Below are 18,529 nucleotides of genomic sequence, written 5' to 3' on the forward strand. Positions count from 1 at the left end.
GGACTACTGCAACACGCTCTACGTTGGGGCTACCTTTGAAGGTGACCACTCATTTTTTAAAAATATTTTACTTTAATTTTTTAACAGTGTTTTTATACATTCACATCGTTTTCAATTGTTACACTCCTGGGATTACTTAGAACCCTTGGACTCCCCCCCCCCCAGTTTCCATTTTTTCCATATATATATATATATATATATATATATATATATATATATATAATTACATTTTTCTGTGGGACACGGGTGGCGCTGTGGTCTAAACCACTGCGCCCTGGGCTTGCCGATCAAAAGGTCGCGGTTTGAATCCCCGCAATGGGGTGAGCTCCCATTCCTCGGTCCCTGCTCCTGCCAACCTAGCAGTTTGAAAGCACGCCAGTGCAAGTAGATAAATAGGTACCACTCCGGCGGGAAGGTAAACAGCGTTTCCGTGTGCTGCTCTGGTGTCGGTGTTCTGTTGCACCAGAAGCGGCTTAGTCATGCTGGCCACATGACCCGGAAAAACTGTCTGCGGAGTGGACAAACTGCCTGATATACATTTTTAAAATGCTGTAGGTGGAAGTGAGACAACCTTGATAGTTGATGTGCATCCCAACTCTGTGCTGGAGTAATTAAATAAGCGGCTAGATCGTTTGCATATGGAGGATGCAAAACTCAGAATGGCTTTTTATTACCTTAAGGAAGGGTGGTAAGGGGGAGAGAGGCTTATGTCAGCAGGGATTTGCTCTCACATTTTAAGCTGTTCTTATTGAGATTGTCTAAGCCTGCTGCTCTCCAGTAGGTTTCCTGTTGACAATGTATAAATCGGATAAGCCCTTTGTGGGGTGAGAGGTGTTCCCAATATATGGGAATGGCTAATTCTGCACAACAAAGTTACAAACTGTATCAGTGCAACAATATCTCATACAAATGAGCTGGTGTGGTAGCTGAGCTGCTAGCATGGGGGATATATGGGACATGTTAGTCGACACCATGGGTAGGAAAACTAAGGCCCGGGGGCCGGATCCAGCCCAATTGCCTTCTAAATCCAGCCCGTGGGTGGTCCGGGAATCAGGGTTGTTTTTACATGCATAGAATGTGTCCTTTTATTTAAAATGCATCTCTGGGTTATTTGTGGGGCCTGCCTGGTGTTTTGACATGAGTAGAATGAGTGCTTTTATTTAAAATGCATCTCTGGGTTATTTGTGAGGCATAGGAATTCGTTCATTCCCCCCCCCCAAATATAGTCCAGCCCCCCACAAGGTCTGAGGGGCAGTGGACCGGCTCCCTGCTGAAAAGGTTTGCTGACCCCTGGTCTACACCAAAGATGGAGTACTTGTGGATCTTCAGATGTTAGATTCCTAACCCACATCAGCCCAGCATGGCCTGCAGTCAACAATTTTTGGAATTGCGTTAACCATTCCTTCTTTGGGAGATTGTTTTCATTCTTAAGCAAGCACTAAAGGTATTTCAGCTAGGTGGCCCAACTTTGGTCAAAGTTGGATTTGTTCTGTAACCCCCATTACATCTGGCAAATGAATTTGTGGAATAAATTCAACGTGTAAAACACGTGGAGTTTCAACAATAGTGGCCACCCACCCAACTTTACAATCTAACCATCAAGTTAGGAAGAAGGGCTCTCTTTGTTCAACTCTTGCCAACAATACAGATCTCTTCAGCAAAGAATTAGAGGTCAGATGGAAGAGAAAAATATGGGCTATAACGATAATAAACAAAATGAACTATGAACAACATGGTAAGATATAAACCACTTGGAGATGGCAGGAGACATTCCATAGAGCTTTTAGAAAAGGTAAAAGGTAAAGGACCCCTGGGCGGTGAAGTCCAGTCAAAGACGACTATGGGGTTGCAGCACTCATCTCGCTTTCAGGCCGAGGGAGCTGGCGTTTGTCCACAGACAGCTTTCTGGGTCATGCGGCCAGCAGGACTAAACCACTTCTGGTGCAATTCAACACTGTGATGGAAACCAGAGTGCACAGAAGCGCCGTTTACCTTCCTGACGCAGCAGTACCTATTTATCTAGATACAGTGGTACCTCGCAAGACGAATGCCTCGCAAGAAAAAAACTCGCTAGACGAAAGGTTTTTCTGTTCGCGATTTGCCTCGCAAGACGAATTTCCCTATGGGCTTGCTTCGCAAGACGAAAACGTCTTGCGACTTTGTTAAACCGTTAAAACCGTGCTTCGCAAGACGAAAAATTCGCTAGACGGCAAAACTTGCGGAACGAATTAATTTCGTTTTGCGAGGCACCACTGTAGATAGATAATTTATTACGGTCAAAGGCCAGCTCACATAACATAACACAATAAAAACAGCGTTCATAAAACGCTGTTTCGGGAAGCTTTTAATGTTTGATGTATTATAGTATTTTAATATTCTTTTGGAAGCCGCCCAGAGTGGCTGGGGAAGCCCAGCCAGATGGGCGGGGTATAAATAATAAATTATTATTATTATTATTATTATTATTATTATTATTATTATTCTTTATGAAGATAAAATATACAATCGGAGCAGATTGCAGCAATAGCTCATGAGTTAAAATTTAGATATATACATACACCCGTACAACTGAGATTTGGGCTACCATAAAAAATTGACCCTGAGGCTCCCCAAAGGGCAACTTCAGCATTTCCCTAGTAAGCTATTTTATTCTAGAGGATGATCTGTGCCTACAAATCTGGGTGCAGAATCTGGCTACCAGCCATCTTGTCTTATAATCTTTGCCTAAGAGGAGAGAATTAAGTTTGTTGTTGTTTTTGTTTAGTTGTTTAGTCATGTCCGACTCTTCATGACCCCCTGGACCAGAGAACGCCAGGCACTCCTGTCTTCCACTGCCTCCCGCAGTTTGGTCAGACTCATGTTTGTAGCTTCAAGAACACTGTCCAACCATCTCGTCCTCTGTCGTCCCCTTTTCCTTGTGCCCTCCATCTTTCCCAACATCAGGGTCTTTTCCAGGGAGTCTTCTCTTCTCATGAGCTGGCCAAAGTATTGGAGTCTCAGCTTCAGAATCTGTCCTTCCAGTGAGCACTCAGGGCTGATTTCCTTCAGAATGGAGAGGTTTGATCTTCTTGCAGTCCATAGGACTCTCAAGAGTCTCCTCCAGCACCAGAATTCAAAAGCATCCATTCTTCGGCGATCAGCCTTCTTTATGGTCCAGCTCTCACTTCCATACCATAGAGGTATTTATATCAAGCTAGGCACACAGGGGTCTCCTAACATCTCTTAGCACCTTTAGCAAAACTACAGTTCCCAGAATTCTTGGGGGGGGGGGAGCCATGACTGTTTAAAGTGGTATGATAACTGCTTTAAATATATAGTGCATTGCTTTGAGTAAACTCAAAGCAAAAATTTGCATTAAAATGGGATGGTTATAGAAGATACGTTCAAAAATACAATAATAGTTTTGACTCCATGCTAGCATTCGAGTGATAAAGGAACTAAAAGGAGGTGGACAACAATTAAGGATTTATTATGTTTTCAGAATGTATTGTAAAATTCATATAGATTGTTTTGTGTACATTTGATTGTAAGATAAAATATGTGCAAATGGACTTGAAGGTGAAGAAAACATTTTGTAAGATAAAGGGGGGGGGAAATATTTACTTTCATTATTATCATTTTGTGTGTGGGTGTGGGTGTCTGCACATATGTGTGTCTTTGTGTGGAATGTTTGGGAGGAAATAAGACGGTAAATAACAAATAACAAACTAAATATTGATGTATGTAATTTTTATTTCTTAATTATATTTAGTGGTAGTATGGTTGTATTGTTTTTTGTAACATAAAATCATTTAAAAATTTTTTTAAAATAAATATATATATAAAGTGCAGATGTGACCTGCACTTCAGACAGTGTGCAAGTACACAAGATGGCCTCTTCGGCTGACCTGAGTAAACAGGCGGACTCCTCTGTGAAAGAGGTAGCAGCCACGGGTGTCTATTTTTTTGCCACGGGGCAGGGCAGGGAGACTGCCTCTCTCCCCTCTCACACTGTGCTAATCTCTAGCAAGGGCAGGCTGCCTTGCCAGTAGCAGGTACATCCTTTGCAGCCGTAAAACCTCTTCTTTATGACGCAGCCCACCAGCCATTCAATGACATGACTGTAATGGCTCTTTTATCAAAACTGGAGGTGTGTGTGACCTTCAATTTTTCTTTCTTTCTATTTTTTTAAAAAACCTTTTTCGAACAGGCGCTGTATCTGTTTGTGCTGTCTTCAGTATCACCAAGCATTTATTTCTGGTGCGTTGAAAGCCAGGGAGTGTGTCAGCTGGGAAATGAATCAAGAAGCAAAGGGTTCTTCACAATGGCGGCTATTTTGACAAGTGTGAGAGAGACAATGTTTGCTTCGTGATTGCTCTGTGCAGCCCTTAATGTTTCCATGGTTTTATATTCCTATATTCTAGCACAGTGATATTTTATGAGACAGCAGCATATAAATCCTTTTATAATTATAAGAAAAACATATATGCTGAGGTGAGATTTGGAGACTTCCTGGTTCTCATCAACATTCTCTCTCTCTCTCTCTCTCTCTCTCTCTCTCTCTCTCTCTCTCTCTCTCACACACACACACACACACACACACACACACACACACACACAATGATGCTCACACACAGACCTTTCTGTTTAGGCGAGTCTCTCAGCAATCCACCCTGCTGTTTCCTCTCCAGGAAAAGCTTTCTTTTCTCTATTCCGCAAAAAAATTATATCTGCAATAAAACCTCCCTGTGGTTTACAAGGAGAATGAATCATTTAAATTATCAATAAGCGGCAGCTGAAGACAGGGTGTTTAAAACATTAGAAGCGGAACTGAAATCGATAGTCAGCTAAAACGAAATTAAAACCAATGTGAACTTTTTAGCAAGTCTGGATTGTCTTTCGCCTAAACGGAAGGATTTTAAGGAGGTGCCGAGTTCAGAAGGTGCCTACTGGCTGTCAACAGGCAGGGAGTTTCCAAGTAGGCACTGCCACCCTAAAAGTTTGATTCCTTACAAGTACAGAATGAAATGTGTTGTGTTGCCTATCCCCGTGTTTCCAAAGGGGGAGCCAGAAGCCCACAAATTTCCCAACATCTCCATCCCTTCAGGAATGTGGGCGGTGCCATACAGAGAGGTGGAAAAATAAAGGCTGCTGTGATATAAACCTGAAGTTTCCTGGTCCAGCCCAGTATGTTGCAAACACTCGCTTGTTTTCTTAGTGCCAGAGCATCAGGAAAGGAATCAAGAAGCGAGGCAGAATCCACACACAGAGCTGTCTTCCAACCTCTTTTCAGGATGTGGAGGGAACTGCGGATGGTGGCTTTTTACCGGGCTGTCTTTGCAGAAATCCTGGCCACCGCCATCTTTGTCTTCTTCGGCCTGGGCTCGGAGTTGAATTGGCCAGAGAAGCCCTCTGTCCTGCAGACTGCCATCACCTTCAACTTGGCCGCAGCCACCGCTGTCCAGATCGCCTGGCATGCCAGCGGATCCCACCTCAACCCAGCAGTGACCTTGGCCTTCCTGCTTGGCTCTCGCATATCGTTGGCGAGGGCAGCCTGCTATATACTTGCCCAGATGGTCGGAGGCATTGTCGGAGCAGCTGTCCTTTACGAGGTGACTCCTGAGGACATCCGAGGAAGTTTAGGCACCAGTACGGTACGTCTGTTTCCGTTTCTGTCTTCTGAATGTTTGCCGTCGTCGGGAAAGGCGAGGATGACGCAAGGCCAGACTAAAACAGCCAGTCTGTACCTGGGATGTTTCTGTTACTTTTTAAAAATAATAATATTTCATTAGAAGAATGTTATTCATAAAAAGAGAAGAAAGGTGAGAATAGGAAGGAAGGAAAAGAAAGAAAGAATATAGTTACATCACCATACCTTAATATACAGATGTGTGTATTTATGGTCCAGCTCTCACTTCCATACATCACTACTGGGAAAACCATAGCTTTAACTATATGGATCTTTGTCGGCAAGGTGATGTCTCTGCTTTTTAAGATGCTGTCTAGGTTTATCATTGCTTTTCTCCCAAGAAGCAGGCGTCTTTTAATTTCATGGCTGCTGTCACCATCTGCAGTGATCATGGAGCCCAAGAAAGTAAAATCTCTCACTGCCTCCATTTCTTCCCCTTCTGTTTGCCAGGAGGTGATGGGACCAGTGGCCATGATCTTAGTTTTTTTGATGTTGAGCTTCAAACCATATTTTGCACTCTCCTCTTTCACCCTCATTAAAAGGTTCTTTAATTCCTCCTCACTTTCTGCCATCAATGTTGTCTCATCTGCATATCTGAGGTTGTTGATATTTCTTCTGGCAATCTTAATTCCATAAATCTAAGAGATTGGCAGCTTTGGTGGTGGTATACCGTGGTCCCACGAAAGCTCTTTCGCTATTTCCTCTTCCTCCTCCCCAGGTGAGGGTCAACGTCTCATCTGGACAAGCTGTGTCCATCGAGCTCATTTTGACATTGCAGCTGGTTCTAAGCTATCTTGTGTCCACCGATAGCAGCCGAAACAAAGGTTCTCCAGCTATCATGATCGGTGTCTCCGTTGCCCTGGGACACTTAATTGGGGTAAGTGGAGGACCTGGGGCAGTTTAAAAACTACAGGGGATCTGATGAGCAAAGGAAGAAGTAGCTCTTGCTGATGACCAACTAATCTGTAGAATGCTGGAAGGAGATGCTCAAATTACACAGAGTACTCCTGTCCAATGCAAAATAAAAATCAGAAGGGAAAGTTATGTTTAACTAGGTGCTCATTAAAGAGCTGAATGCTCTTTAGAAGCAAGGTGTTAGGTAAAGGGACCCCTGACCATTAGGTCCAGTCGTGGCTGACTCTGGGGTTGCGGCGCTCATCTCGCTTTATTGGCCGAGGGAGCCGGCGTACAGCTTCTGGGTCATGTGGCCAGCAGGACTAAGCCACTTCTGGCGAACCAGAGCAGCGCACGGAAACGCCATTTACCTTCCCGCCGGAGTGGTACCTATTTATCTACTTGTACTCTGACGTGCTTTCAAACTGCTAGGTTGGCAGGACCAGGGACCGAGCAACGGGAGCTCACCCCGTTGCGGGGATTCGAACCGCCAACCTTCTGATCGGCAAGTCCTAGGCTCTGTGGTTTAACCCACAGCACCACCCAAGTTTAAATAGGAAACGTGTTAATTTTCTGACAAACCGCCCAGGTTTACTGGAGGGATTGGTTTATAAATTGCACACAGAGGCAGTGGTAAATGGCAATTTTGTTTTGTTGTTTCGTTTTATTGGGGGAATAGTGGCAGCAGGCCGGCCCAAGGCATCTTCACACCCACCCCATGGCGCCCCTGAGTGGCAGTAAGAATGAGCCCCAAAATCCTATGATCATTAGTATTATGGGCCTCCCCGACTGAGAACTTAGAGACATAATCTAGATATGGGTTAACTCTCTAATGGGTGAGATCCTGGAGAGCACCTTACCCAAAGAGTGCAGAGAACACCACAGATTGCAGCGTGTGGGTCTTCCAGACATGTGCAGAACTAATGTGAGCCCATTGATTACAAGAGAAGGGAAGCACAGCAGCAATTCTGCCAGTAGCCTAACCTACTCCATTCTCAGAAGTCAGTCACGAGGTGGGGAACCTACAGAGGGGTCTTCTCATCAGGGCCTGATTTAGTTTTGATGAGGCCCTAAGCTACTGAAGGTAATGGGGCCCTTTATATGTCCAGCTGTCCTTCGTCAACAACAAACTGTCACTGGTTTTTTGTGTTGAATATATGCTATATGGTAATTTATGGACCTAACAGGTATCTAAAGCCGTTTGCACAGGTTGCCATGCAACCAGTCCATGCAGAATGTAGGCACCCTGTACAGTGGTACCTCTGGTTGCAAACGGGATCCGTTCCGGAGGCCCGTTCGCAACCTGAAAAGAACGCAACCCGCATCTGCGCACGTCCGGGTTGCGATTCACCGCTTCTGCGCATGCACATGACATCAATTTGCGCATCTGCGCATGCGCGAGCGGCAAAACCCAGAAGTAACCCTTTCTGGTACTTCCGGGTCGCCGCGGGACGCAACCTGAAAACGCGCAACCTGAAGCAAATGTAACATGAGGTATGACTGTATATAGAAAAGAGCACACCAGTGATATTTTAGGGAGCAGGCTAGCAAGTGGAGCCCATTACTTACATCGCAGGACCCTACACAACACAAAACACTGTTGCTGCTTGTAGGTTTTATTTTATTTGTTTTTTATCTTATATTTTGGAAATGTACATCCAGGTTTTTTTCCCTTTACATTTTTGGGGGGCCCCAAGAAAGTGGGGCCCTAAGCTACAGCTTGTTTAGCTTGTACGTAAATCCGGCACTGCTTCTGATGACTCCAGTCCTAATGAGTGGGGGCTCATCCGGACTTCCTATTCTGCCACATTCCTAGGCACAGGTCCAAGCTTTAAAGTGTTGTGTCCAGCGTTTTCCCTGTGAACACCCACTCTTTATCTCTAAATTGGAACAAATGGTAATCCGTGGGGAACCTGAACTGCTGTTTGCTCTGATTTAGCATTAAAGAATGGATTTTCATGGGGGAAAGCGCAGGGGGGACGACGACAACACAAAAAGAAGCACACACCTGTGCCTAGAAAGCATATGGCAAAACGTAATTGTGGATGAGCCCTGACTGTAGGTGACTTGTAGAAATCTGGATCCGGGGACCTGCTATAGCAGGGATGGGGAACCTGTGGCCCTTCAAGTTGTTTGTGAGAATCTAGCTCCCATCAGCCTCAGCCAGCATGGCCAGTGGTAAGGAGAGATGGGCACTGCAGTTCACCAATATCTGGAGGGCTGCAGGATCTCCATCCCTGAGCTCTTGGCATGTTTGTTTTCTCCAAAATTATTGCAGCTCAAAGTGGTGCATCTGATGCCCTTCACTTTATGGAGATTCAGAGAAGGGGGGGGGATGAAACTGGAACGTGTCCAGAGGAGGGCAACCAAAATGGTCAAAGGCCTGGAAACGATGCCTTATGAGGAACGGCTAAGGGAGCTGGGCATGTTTAGCTTGGAGAAGAGGAGGTTAAGGGGTGATATGATAGCCATGTTCAAATATATAAAAGGATGTCACATAGAGGAGGGAGAAAGGTTGTTTTCTGCTGCTCCAGAGAAGCGGACACGGAGCAATGGATCCAAACTACAAGAAAGAAGATTCCACCTAAACATTAGGAAGAACTTCCTGACAGTAAGAGCTGTTCGACAGTGGCATTTGCTGCCAAGGAGTGTGGTGGAGTCTCCTTCTTTGGAGGTCTTTGAGCAGAGGCTTGACAACCATATGTCAGGAGTGCTCTGATGGTGTTTCCTGCTTGGCAGGGGGTTGGACTCGATGACCCTTGTGGTCTCTTCCAACTCTATGATTCTATGATTCTATGAACCCTGCAAAATATGCTTGTCCAGACACATCTCTTCCCATTTCTCCTTCCTAGCATTACTACACCACCTGTTCCATGAATCCAGCCAAATCCTTTGGCCGTTCAGTTGTAGTCGGGAATTTTACAAAGCAATGGGTAAGTCGCCTCCTTTCTGACCCTTTTGCCCCCGTTACCTTGAAGCCAGAAGGGAGCGGGGATGGTGTCTATGGGGTGGAGATTCAGCCACCACCTGGGATGGCCCAAGGCCTAAAAGAGGCCCCGATTCTCCTCACAGAACCTATATAGGAGAGCCCATATGATATTGAGCGACAGAATAATCGGGCCACAATAAGGAAATTTTATCCATGGTATGATTATTGTCCACCTAGTCATTTGACACTCCGGCACCCTATTTGCAAACTTTAACAATTCCAAAATACAGAGGTGCTTTCACTTTCACAAGATTGTATATACAGTACTGCCTTTGGCTGTCCTTGAGGGTCGATTTCAAAAAATTCCTCTGCAAAAACAGTTAAATGTATGGGATGAATGTGGCCTAATTTCCCTGGATCAGGGCCCTTTCCTTTCATTATGATTCTTTTCTACCCCTATGAAGTGGGAACAAGTGATGTTTTGGGTAAATGAACTGCAGCCTCCTCTAGCCTCCCATCAGCACAAACTGTTTCTTCTCTTTGTCCCTGCAGATATTCTGGGTGGGGCCACTGGTTGGTGCAATCCTGGCCTTTGTGCTTTATTCCTTTGTCCTTCACCACGACCCAAAAACCTTTGCGGAACGACTGGCCATTCTCAGGGGCAGCTATGATGCACAACCTTCGGAGAACGAGAAAGACCAGCCAACAGACTCTGTATCTCTGCCCATGCCCAGCCTTGTACATAGACTCTAGACTCCTAGGAGCATGCCATGGAAGAACGTTGACAGCTCCTCCTGTTTTTAGGAAGGACTAAGTGAGAAACCACTCTTCTCTCTCTGGCCACGAGAGGGCTCCAAGTGCCTTCTCTCTGAAATCTGAAGTCAGATTGCATATGCACAGTGCCAAATTTGCAACGACTCTTTTAGCGAGAGGAACGCCAGACAATAGGAATGGATCTGTGGTGTTGTAGGGCCAGCAGGAGGCACTGCGTTAACATGCGTATGCAATGCAGGGGAAGGGCAGAGAGGAAGCCAGTTCGGAGGCCCATCGCTTGCGGCGCCCAGTGACTGTGAACGCTGGCAGCTAAGGTAGCAATGGTGGTGTTCTCGAGGTTTAAGTCTGCCATCATCTGTGCAAAACCAACTAGACCAGGCTTCCTCAACCTTGGCCCTCCAGATGTTTTTGGCCTACAACTCCCATGATCCCTAGCTAGCAGGACCAGTGGTCAGGGATGATGGGAATTGTCGTCTCAAAACATCTGGAGGGCCGAGGTTGAAGAAGCCTGTACTAGATTGTGAGCAGTAGGGTCTCGACTCACAGACTTTTCAAGTGTCCCAGGGACAGTCCCAGATTTACAGAAACTAACCCGGTTTCTGATTTGATCCCAGAATGTCCCACTTTCCCTTAGGACAACCCTATTTGCATTGGAGACACGTTGGAGGGGATGCGACTTCCAATGGGGCCTCAGTTGACAAGGGTGGCGCTGTGGTCTAAACCTTTGAGCCTCTTGGGCTTCCCGATCAGGAGGTTGGCGGTTCGAATCCCCACGGCAGGGTGAGCTCCCGTTGCTCTGTCCCAGCTCCTGCCAACCTAGCAGTTTGAAAGCACGCCAGTGCAAGTAGATAAATAGGCACCACTACAGCAGGAAGGTAAACGACGTTTCCATGAGCTCTGGCTTCCATCACGGTGTTCCGTTGCGCCAGAAGCGGTTTAGTCATGCTGGCCACATGACCCAGAAAGCTGTCTGTGGACAAACGCCTGAAAACAAGATGAGCACCGCAACCCCATAGTCGCCTTTGACTGGATTTAACTGTCCAGGGGTCCTTTACCTTTACCTTTTACCTCTACTGGTGCAGTCACCCACCATATAAATCACCACAGATTGTACATGGTGCAAGCTCATACATTCTACTGAGCGCACCAGTCTCTTTCCTTAGCTTACTGTCAAAGAAGCATCAGGGATGCTCTTAGCTATGGGCGTTTATTGCCATCATTGGTAGTCTTTGGCACCTGCTGTGCTCTTCATGACTCCATGTATGCAATGCTAGCCATGCTCAGCAGAGATCCATTTAAATTAATGGCCATGACTAACTAAGGTTTACTAATTTCAGTGGGCCTACCCTGGGAAAAACTTAGCTGGGTACAACACTACATTTGCAAAGTACTTCCAGAAGGAGCGTATCTTTACGGGATGCCATGACCTTATCACAGCAGCAAATGGAGTGATTTTCTAGTTGTAAGACCTTTACTGCTGGCACGGCAGAAGGACAACGATTGAAGGAGGTTCTGCTGTATACTTTGCTGTGCATAATATAAGCCAGTGAAGCCGAATATTCAGGGAAAAGAAGGGGGGGGGGAATTAAAGCACCGTGAGTTAAACCACAGAGCCTAGGACAGAAGGTCAGCGGTTCGAATCCCCGCGACAGGGTGAGGTCCCGTTGCCCCTGCTCCTGCCAACCTAGCAGTTCGAAAGCACGTCAAAGTGCAAGTAGATAAATAGGTACCACTCCGGTGAGAAGGTAAACAGCGTTTCCGTGCGCTGCTCTGGTTCACCAGAAATGGCTTAGTCATGCTGGCCACATGACCCGGAAGCTGTACGCCGGCTCCCTTGGGCAATAAAGCGAGATGAGCACCGCAACCCCAGAGTTGGTCATGACTGGACCTAATGGTCAGGGGTCCCTTTACCTTTACCTTTCATCACACAAAGAGATTTAATATGAAATAAAAAAACCAATCTAAATTAGCTAGTTGCATGTTATATACTTAAGCAAAGGCAGTGAAGTATAGGTGGGTTCCCACGAGGCAAGACACAGTGATAACAGCAAGAACCTTTGTTTAGCTAACAGACCTGGGCAACAGGGGCAAAGCAACCGCTTATATACATTTCTGAAGGCCTGGGCCACTCCCACTCCCAATGTGATTCGCTAGCTAAACTTCCAAGCTGCGAATCATAACTCAAGAGTTTAAGGGCCAATGGCAGAGGCCCAAATCCTGAATTGTTCTGTGATTGGATATCATGTATCGAATCAGAACACAGGGCTCAGAATCCTTAGTCCAGACTCAAGCTCAGGCAAACACAGACCACTGAATACATAACAGGTGGGTTTCAGAGCACGAACAGAGTTTCTCACAGAAAGTATGGTCTGACTGAGTACCTTTTCAGAATCCTGGTTAGTTGATTTCAGGAGATCGAAACCTGAGAGTGAAGCCTCTCATTTTTATAGGAAATCTGAGAAGTAATACAAAAAGGGTCCTTTACAGAAGCAGACTATTGTTTTGTTGGTGAGTTATGCTCAGTCTCTGATGGTTTCTGTGGCCAATCAGAACTTTATTTAGAAGCTAGATCAACCACCTTATAAACCCTGCACTTAAAAGGGCTAGCCAGTTCTGACTAGAATCAATGTAAAAAAGGGGGGTAGATTAACTTGAGGGTGTTTGCTGGGGAATAAAAACAAAAAAAACAGGATGTCTGTCTCCTGCAGACTTCCAGAGAACCGGCCTGATTGGAGATCTTTTAGGGGACACTGCTGATCTTTATAGGAATATAGGATTTGTCATTCTGCCTTCTACCCAGTGAGAAAATAAAAGTGATGTAATTAGTGCTGTATTTGTCCATTGTCCCTCCAGAAAAATAATAATACAGTAATAATAATTTATTATTTATACCCCGCCCATCTGGCTGAGTTTCCCCAGCCACTCTGGGCGGCTTCCAATCAAGTCTTAAAAACAATACAGCATTAAATATTAAAAACTTCCCTAAACAGGGCTGCCTTCAGATCTCTTTTAAAAAGAAGATAGCTGCTTATTTTCTTCACATCTGAAGGGAGGGCGTTCCATAGGGTGGGTGCCACTACCGAGAAGGCCCTCTGTCTAGTTCCCTGTAACCTCACTTCTCGCAATGAGGGAACCGCCAGAAGGCCCTCGGCGCTGGATCTCAGTGTCCGGGCTGAACAATGGGGGTGGAGACGCTCCTTCAGGTATACAGGACCGAGGCCGTTTAGGGCTTTAAAGGTCAGCACCAACACTTTGAATTGTGCTCGGAAACGTACTGGGAGCCAATGCAGATCTCTCAGGGCCGGTGTTATGTGATCCTGGCGGCCACTCCCAGTCACCAGTCTGGCTGACGCATTCTGGATTGATTGCAGTTTCCGAGTCACCTTCAAAGGTAGCCCCACGTAGAGCGCATTGCAGTAGTCCAAGCGGGAGATAACTAGAGCATGCACCACTCTGGTGAGACAGTCTGCGGGCAGGTGATCCAGACTCTGCTGAGAGAGACCTCAAAGGTTGGGGATGATGTTTCCCTCCAAACACAGCACATAGAAATGCAAGTTCCTTCCCCACTTCTGTGCACCCAGATGTCCCTGCAAGATGCTGGCAAACCCTCCATGTTATGCTGGCCACCTTATTTCCATCTGTTTGCTTACAGCCGTTTCCTGATACACATAATGGAGCAGGCAAAGCTTTTAATGGCATAGTGATAAGTGCTGGGAGAGACACTTCACTGTCTTAATTTCTGTGTGTCAGGAAACTGCTAAAAACACAGGAGTGGTGCCTGTGTTGTTAACTTTGCGGCATTCATTTCCTGCCAATCGCGGTGATGGGTGTTTTGCTAGAACGCAGCACTCAAGACATTTAGAAGATGGGATCTCAAGACAATGTTGCTGTTTACATAACAGCAAGACTCACAGCCATTGGGCATTTCAGTTCCTGTTGCATTTCCCCAGAATATTTGGTCTTGGCTGGGCTGGGCTTTGCCTGAGGGTAGATATATTCCTTCTAAAATGAGCAAATGTTTTGCTTTGGAATCAAAATGTCCAAGGGCTGGAGAAACCCCCATATGAGGAAATATACGAACTTTTGACGCTTTTCAGTTGAGGGACATGGTGTTGTTGTTGTTGTTGTTGTTTAGTCGTTTAGTCGTGTCCGACTCTTCGTGACCCCCTGGACCAGAGCATGCCACGCACTCCTGTCTTCCACTGCCTCCCGCAGTTTGGTCAAACTCATGTTGGTAGGTTCGAGAACATTGTCCAACCATCTCGTCCTCTGTCGTCCCCTTCTCCTTGCGCCCTCCATCTTTCCCAACATCAGGGTCTTTTCCAGGGAGTCTTCTCTTCTCATGAGGTGGCCAAAGTATTGGGGCCTCAGCTTCAGGATCTGTCCTTCCAGTGAGCACTCAGGGCTGATTTCCTTCAGAATGGAGAGGTTTGATCTTCTTGCAGTCCATGGGACTCTCAAGAGTCTCCTCCAGCACCAGAATTCAAAGGCATCAATTCTTCCGCGATTAGCCTTCTTTATGGTCCAGATCTCACTTCCATACATCACTACTGGGAAAACTATGGCTTTAACTATACGGACCTTTGTTGGCAAGGTGATGTCTCTGCTTTTTAAGATGCTGTCTAGGTTTGTCATTGCTTTTCTCCCAAGAAGCAGGCGTCTTTTAATTTCGTGGCTGCTGTCACCATCTGCAGTGATCATGGAGCCCAAGAAAGTAAAATCTCTCACTGCCTCCATTTCCTCCCCTTCTATTTGCCAGGAGGTGATGGGCCCAGTGGCCATGATCTTTATTTCTTTTTTTATGCTGAGCTTCAGACCATATTTTGTGCTCTCCTCTTTCACCCTCAATAAAAGGTTCTTTAATTCCTCCTCACTTTCTGCCATCAAGGTTGTTTCATCTGCATATCTGAGATTGTTGATATTTCTTCCGGCAATCTTTATTCTAGCTAGGGATTCATACAGCCCAGCCTTTCGCACGATGAATTCTGCATATAAGTTAAATAAGCAGGGATTATGCAAGGTGTGGGGAAAATGGAGAAAGCGGTTTTCCCTTTGCCTCTTGTAATACTAGAATCAACCCAGCCAATTGGCAGGGTATAAATGATAAAATTATTATTATTATTAAGTTCCGCATGGACAGTGATACTGGAGACAATACAGCCATCATGACTACTAGGGCTAACTTCCATGAACTGGTCTTATTCTCTTTGAAAAACATCCAAGTTGGTTCTCTTCACGGCATCTTGCAGCAGTAAATTCAGCTGCAAAAGTACCGTGTTTAGTGTGTTTTAAGTGCATTATACAAATCTGACACTAGATGGCGAGCTTATGGCAAATTCAATAAATTTTTTAAAACTTTTTTTTTTTTAAAAAAAAGCATTTTCACACTTTTTTATATGCGTCTGGATTCCACTTTAGTTTAACTGGCCAATGTGTGTGAAGAAGTATGTTATTTTGTTTATTATAAAGGGGCTTCATAGCAACTGTATAATAATTTTATTATTTGTATCCCCAGCTGCCCTGGGCTGCTCCATGTTCTTTTCACCACCAGGATATAACAGAGAAAATATGGTTAGAAAAGGATACCGGCTCCTTTACCAAAAAGAGAAATCATTCATCTTGATATGATTCAGAGCAGTTTGGAAGAATAAAGACAGCCCTTCCTAAAATCCATATAATCGATGTCAATAACGGGAAGCATGTTCGCTTTTGAGGCCGACCGAATGCCAGCCTTCATTTCGCGATCCACTTACAATCTCTCGCCCCCCGCTTTGTAGATTTCTCTTTTCTTACAAGGCCAGAGTCCTGTTGAGACAGCTTTTGCATGGAATTGAAATTTCATTTGCCCTATTGACAGCAGGAACGGTCCGGGGGCACGAGGACGTTCCGATTGCAGACAATTTATCTCTGGCTGCAAATTCACCCGCTGTCTTCCCAGCTTAGTTCATGTTACAAAAATGACAGCCCATTTCTTTGGAATGATTAAGAAAATTGACTTTTTTGTCAAGTGGCTTGCACCTCTGCCCTCCCTCCAGCGGCACGTTCCTACAAATTCCTTATGCTGTGCCATTCCAATGAAAAATTATTTTTGCTGTTAGTCCAGTTGGTCCAGCTGGAAAGCGTTTTTGCAAAATTATGTCTCTTCTGTGTACTGGCTGTAACCATTCCCAGTCCATGCCTTTGTTTTGTTTCTGGTGCTGCTCAAAGGCCAGATACCCCTGGGGGCAGTGTGGTGTAGTGGTTAAGAGCGGTAGACTCGTAATCTGGTGAACAGGGTTCGCGTCTCCGCTCCTCCACATGCAGCTGCTGGGTGACCTTGGGCCAGTCACACTTCTCTGAAGTCTCTCAGCCCCACTCACCTCACAGAGTGTCTGTTGTGGGGGAGGAAGGGAAAGGAGAATGTTAGCCGCTTTGAGACTCCTTAAAGGGAGTGAAAGGCGGGATATCAAATCCAAACTCTTCTTCTTCACACAGTCTCTAGAAGCCAACTGAAGTCCTAGCACATTCTTGCTGCCCCTCCAAGTCTGCTTTTCCCAATGTGGTACCCTCCAGATATCTTTTTTGTAAAAAAAGACTACAACTCCCATCATCCCTGGCATTCCACCGCCTTGGCTGTGGCTCATGGGAGTTGTAGTCCAAAACATTGTGGGGGGGGCACCAGGCTGGGGGAGGCTGCTCCAAGGTAATGGAGGGACTGAGGTTAAGTAAGTGGAAGGCCCCGTCCTCTGCATAAGGAAACAGGGCTTGAAGGCAATTCTCTTCTCTGCTGGCTCGACTGCATAGAATTGTGGCATTGAAAGGGACCACGAGGGTCATCTAGTCCAACCCCCTGCAACGCAGGAATCTTTTGCTCAAGGTGGGACTCAAACCCACAACCCTGAGATTAAGAATCTCATGCTCTACCAGGTCTGATTTGCAGTAGGGCTGGATTTAGCTTTGATGAGGCCCTAAGCTACTGAAGGTAATGGGGCCCTTTATATGTCCAGCTGTTCTTTGTCAACAACCAATTGTCGCTGTTTTTGTGTGTTGAATATATGCTACATGGTAATTTATGGACCTAATAGGTATCCTAAGCCATAATGGGATCAAAATAAATAAATAATGTATTCCATGAAATCAATCGGTAGGCATAAGACTCATACCCTTAGTCTATGCTGCCTGGTCATCAGTCTACAAGCACTCTTTAATATTAGATAACTGGTGCAACAGCTTGGCCGACATTCAACTAGGCTGCACTGCACTCTGCAGCTGCATGCTACATGTTGCCATGCGACCGGTCCATGCAGAATGTAGGCACCCTACACAGTGGTACCTCAGGTTACATACACTTCAGGTTACATACGCTTCAGGTTACAGACTCCGCTAACCCAGAAATAGTGCTTCAGGTTAAGAACTTTGCTTCAGGATAAGAAGAGAAATCGTGCTCCGGCGGCACGGCAGCAGCAGGAGGCCCCATGAGCTAAAGTGGTGCTTCAGGTTAAGAACAGTTTCAGGTTAAGTACGGACCTCCGGAACGAATTAAGTACTTAACCTGAGGTACCACTGTATATAGAAATGAGCAAACCAGTGATATTTTAGGGAGCAGGCTAGCACTACTTACAGTACATCATAGGAGCTGAAACAACACAAAACACTGTTGCTGTATGTAGGTTTTATTTTATTTGTTTTTTATCTTATATTTTGGAAATGTACATCCAGTGCTTTTTTCTTTTAATTCCCCCCCCCCAAGAGAGTGGAGCCCTAAGCTATAGCTTGTTTAGTTTATACATAAATCCATCACTGTGGCTTGCTATGTGGTGGCCAGTTTGATGCTGTTGCTTTTGCTCCATTTATTATTACTGCTTTATTGTTATTACTGCTGTTTAACATTTAGTTTAGCCCCAGCAGTGTGCTAGGCACTGGACAGAATTAACAGAGTCTCTGCCTCCAAAGGGCTTACAATCTACATTCACTGAAGAACAGAGCCAGGAAGGAGAGACCTGGGGATGTCAAAAGACTAGATGCATCAGTTGACGTTGGAGGGTGTGGACAAGCTGAGACTTCCCATGCTCCAGGCACATGGAAGGCTATTAAACAAAGGCACCCACTCAGTAAACAGAAGGATGCCAATGCAACACCCTAGAGCAGGGGTAGGCAACCTAAGGCCCATGGGCCGGATGCGGCCCAATTGCCTTCTCAATCTGGCCCACGGATGGTCCAGGAATCAGCATGTTTTTACATGAGTAGAATGCGTCCTTTTATTTAAAATGCATCTCTGGGTCATT

At 45.6% G+C, this 18,529-nt stretch overlaps 1 protein-coding gene across 3 annotated transcripts in view; it reads left to right on the forward strand.

Annotated features, from left to right (window-relative positions):
• The first annotated feature begins 2,497 nt into the window (after positions 1-2,497).
• Positions 2,498-18,529, forward strand: part of LOC310700574 (aquaporin-6-like) — a 273,203-nt gene continuing 257,171 nt past the window's right edge. The window contains exons 1-5 of one of the 3 annotated variants that reach the window (XM_083490463.1): positions 2,498-2,636; positions 5,198-5,633; positions 6,387-6,545; positions 9,415-9,495; positions 10,044-13,335. In XM_083490463.1, coding sequence (XP_083346589.1) covers positions 5,274-5,633; positions 6,387-6,545; positions 9,415-9,495; positions 10,044-10,244 — 801 coding nt within the window. In that variant the 5' untranslated portion in view covers positions 2,498-2,636; positions 5,198-5,273 and the 3' untranslated portion in view covers positions 10,245-13,335. Of the gene's footprint in view, positions 2,637-5,093; positions 5,634-6,386; positions 6,546-9,414; positions 9,496-10,043; positions 13,336-15,780; positions 17,976-18,529 lie in introns of those variants that run through there. The other 2 variants (XM_083490462.1, XM_083490461.1) reach the window with 2 other exon arrangements.

Source organism: Podarcis liolepis, assembly GCF_965112155.1.
Source record: "Podarcis liolepis genome assembly, chromosome: 2".
NCBI lineage: Eukaryota > Metazoa > Chordata > Lepidosauria > Squamata > Lacertidae > Podarcis > Podarcis liolepis.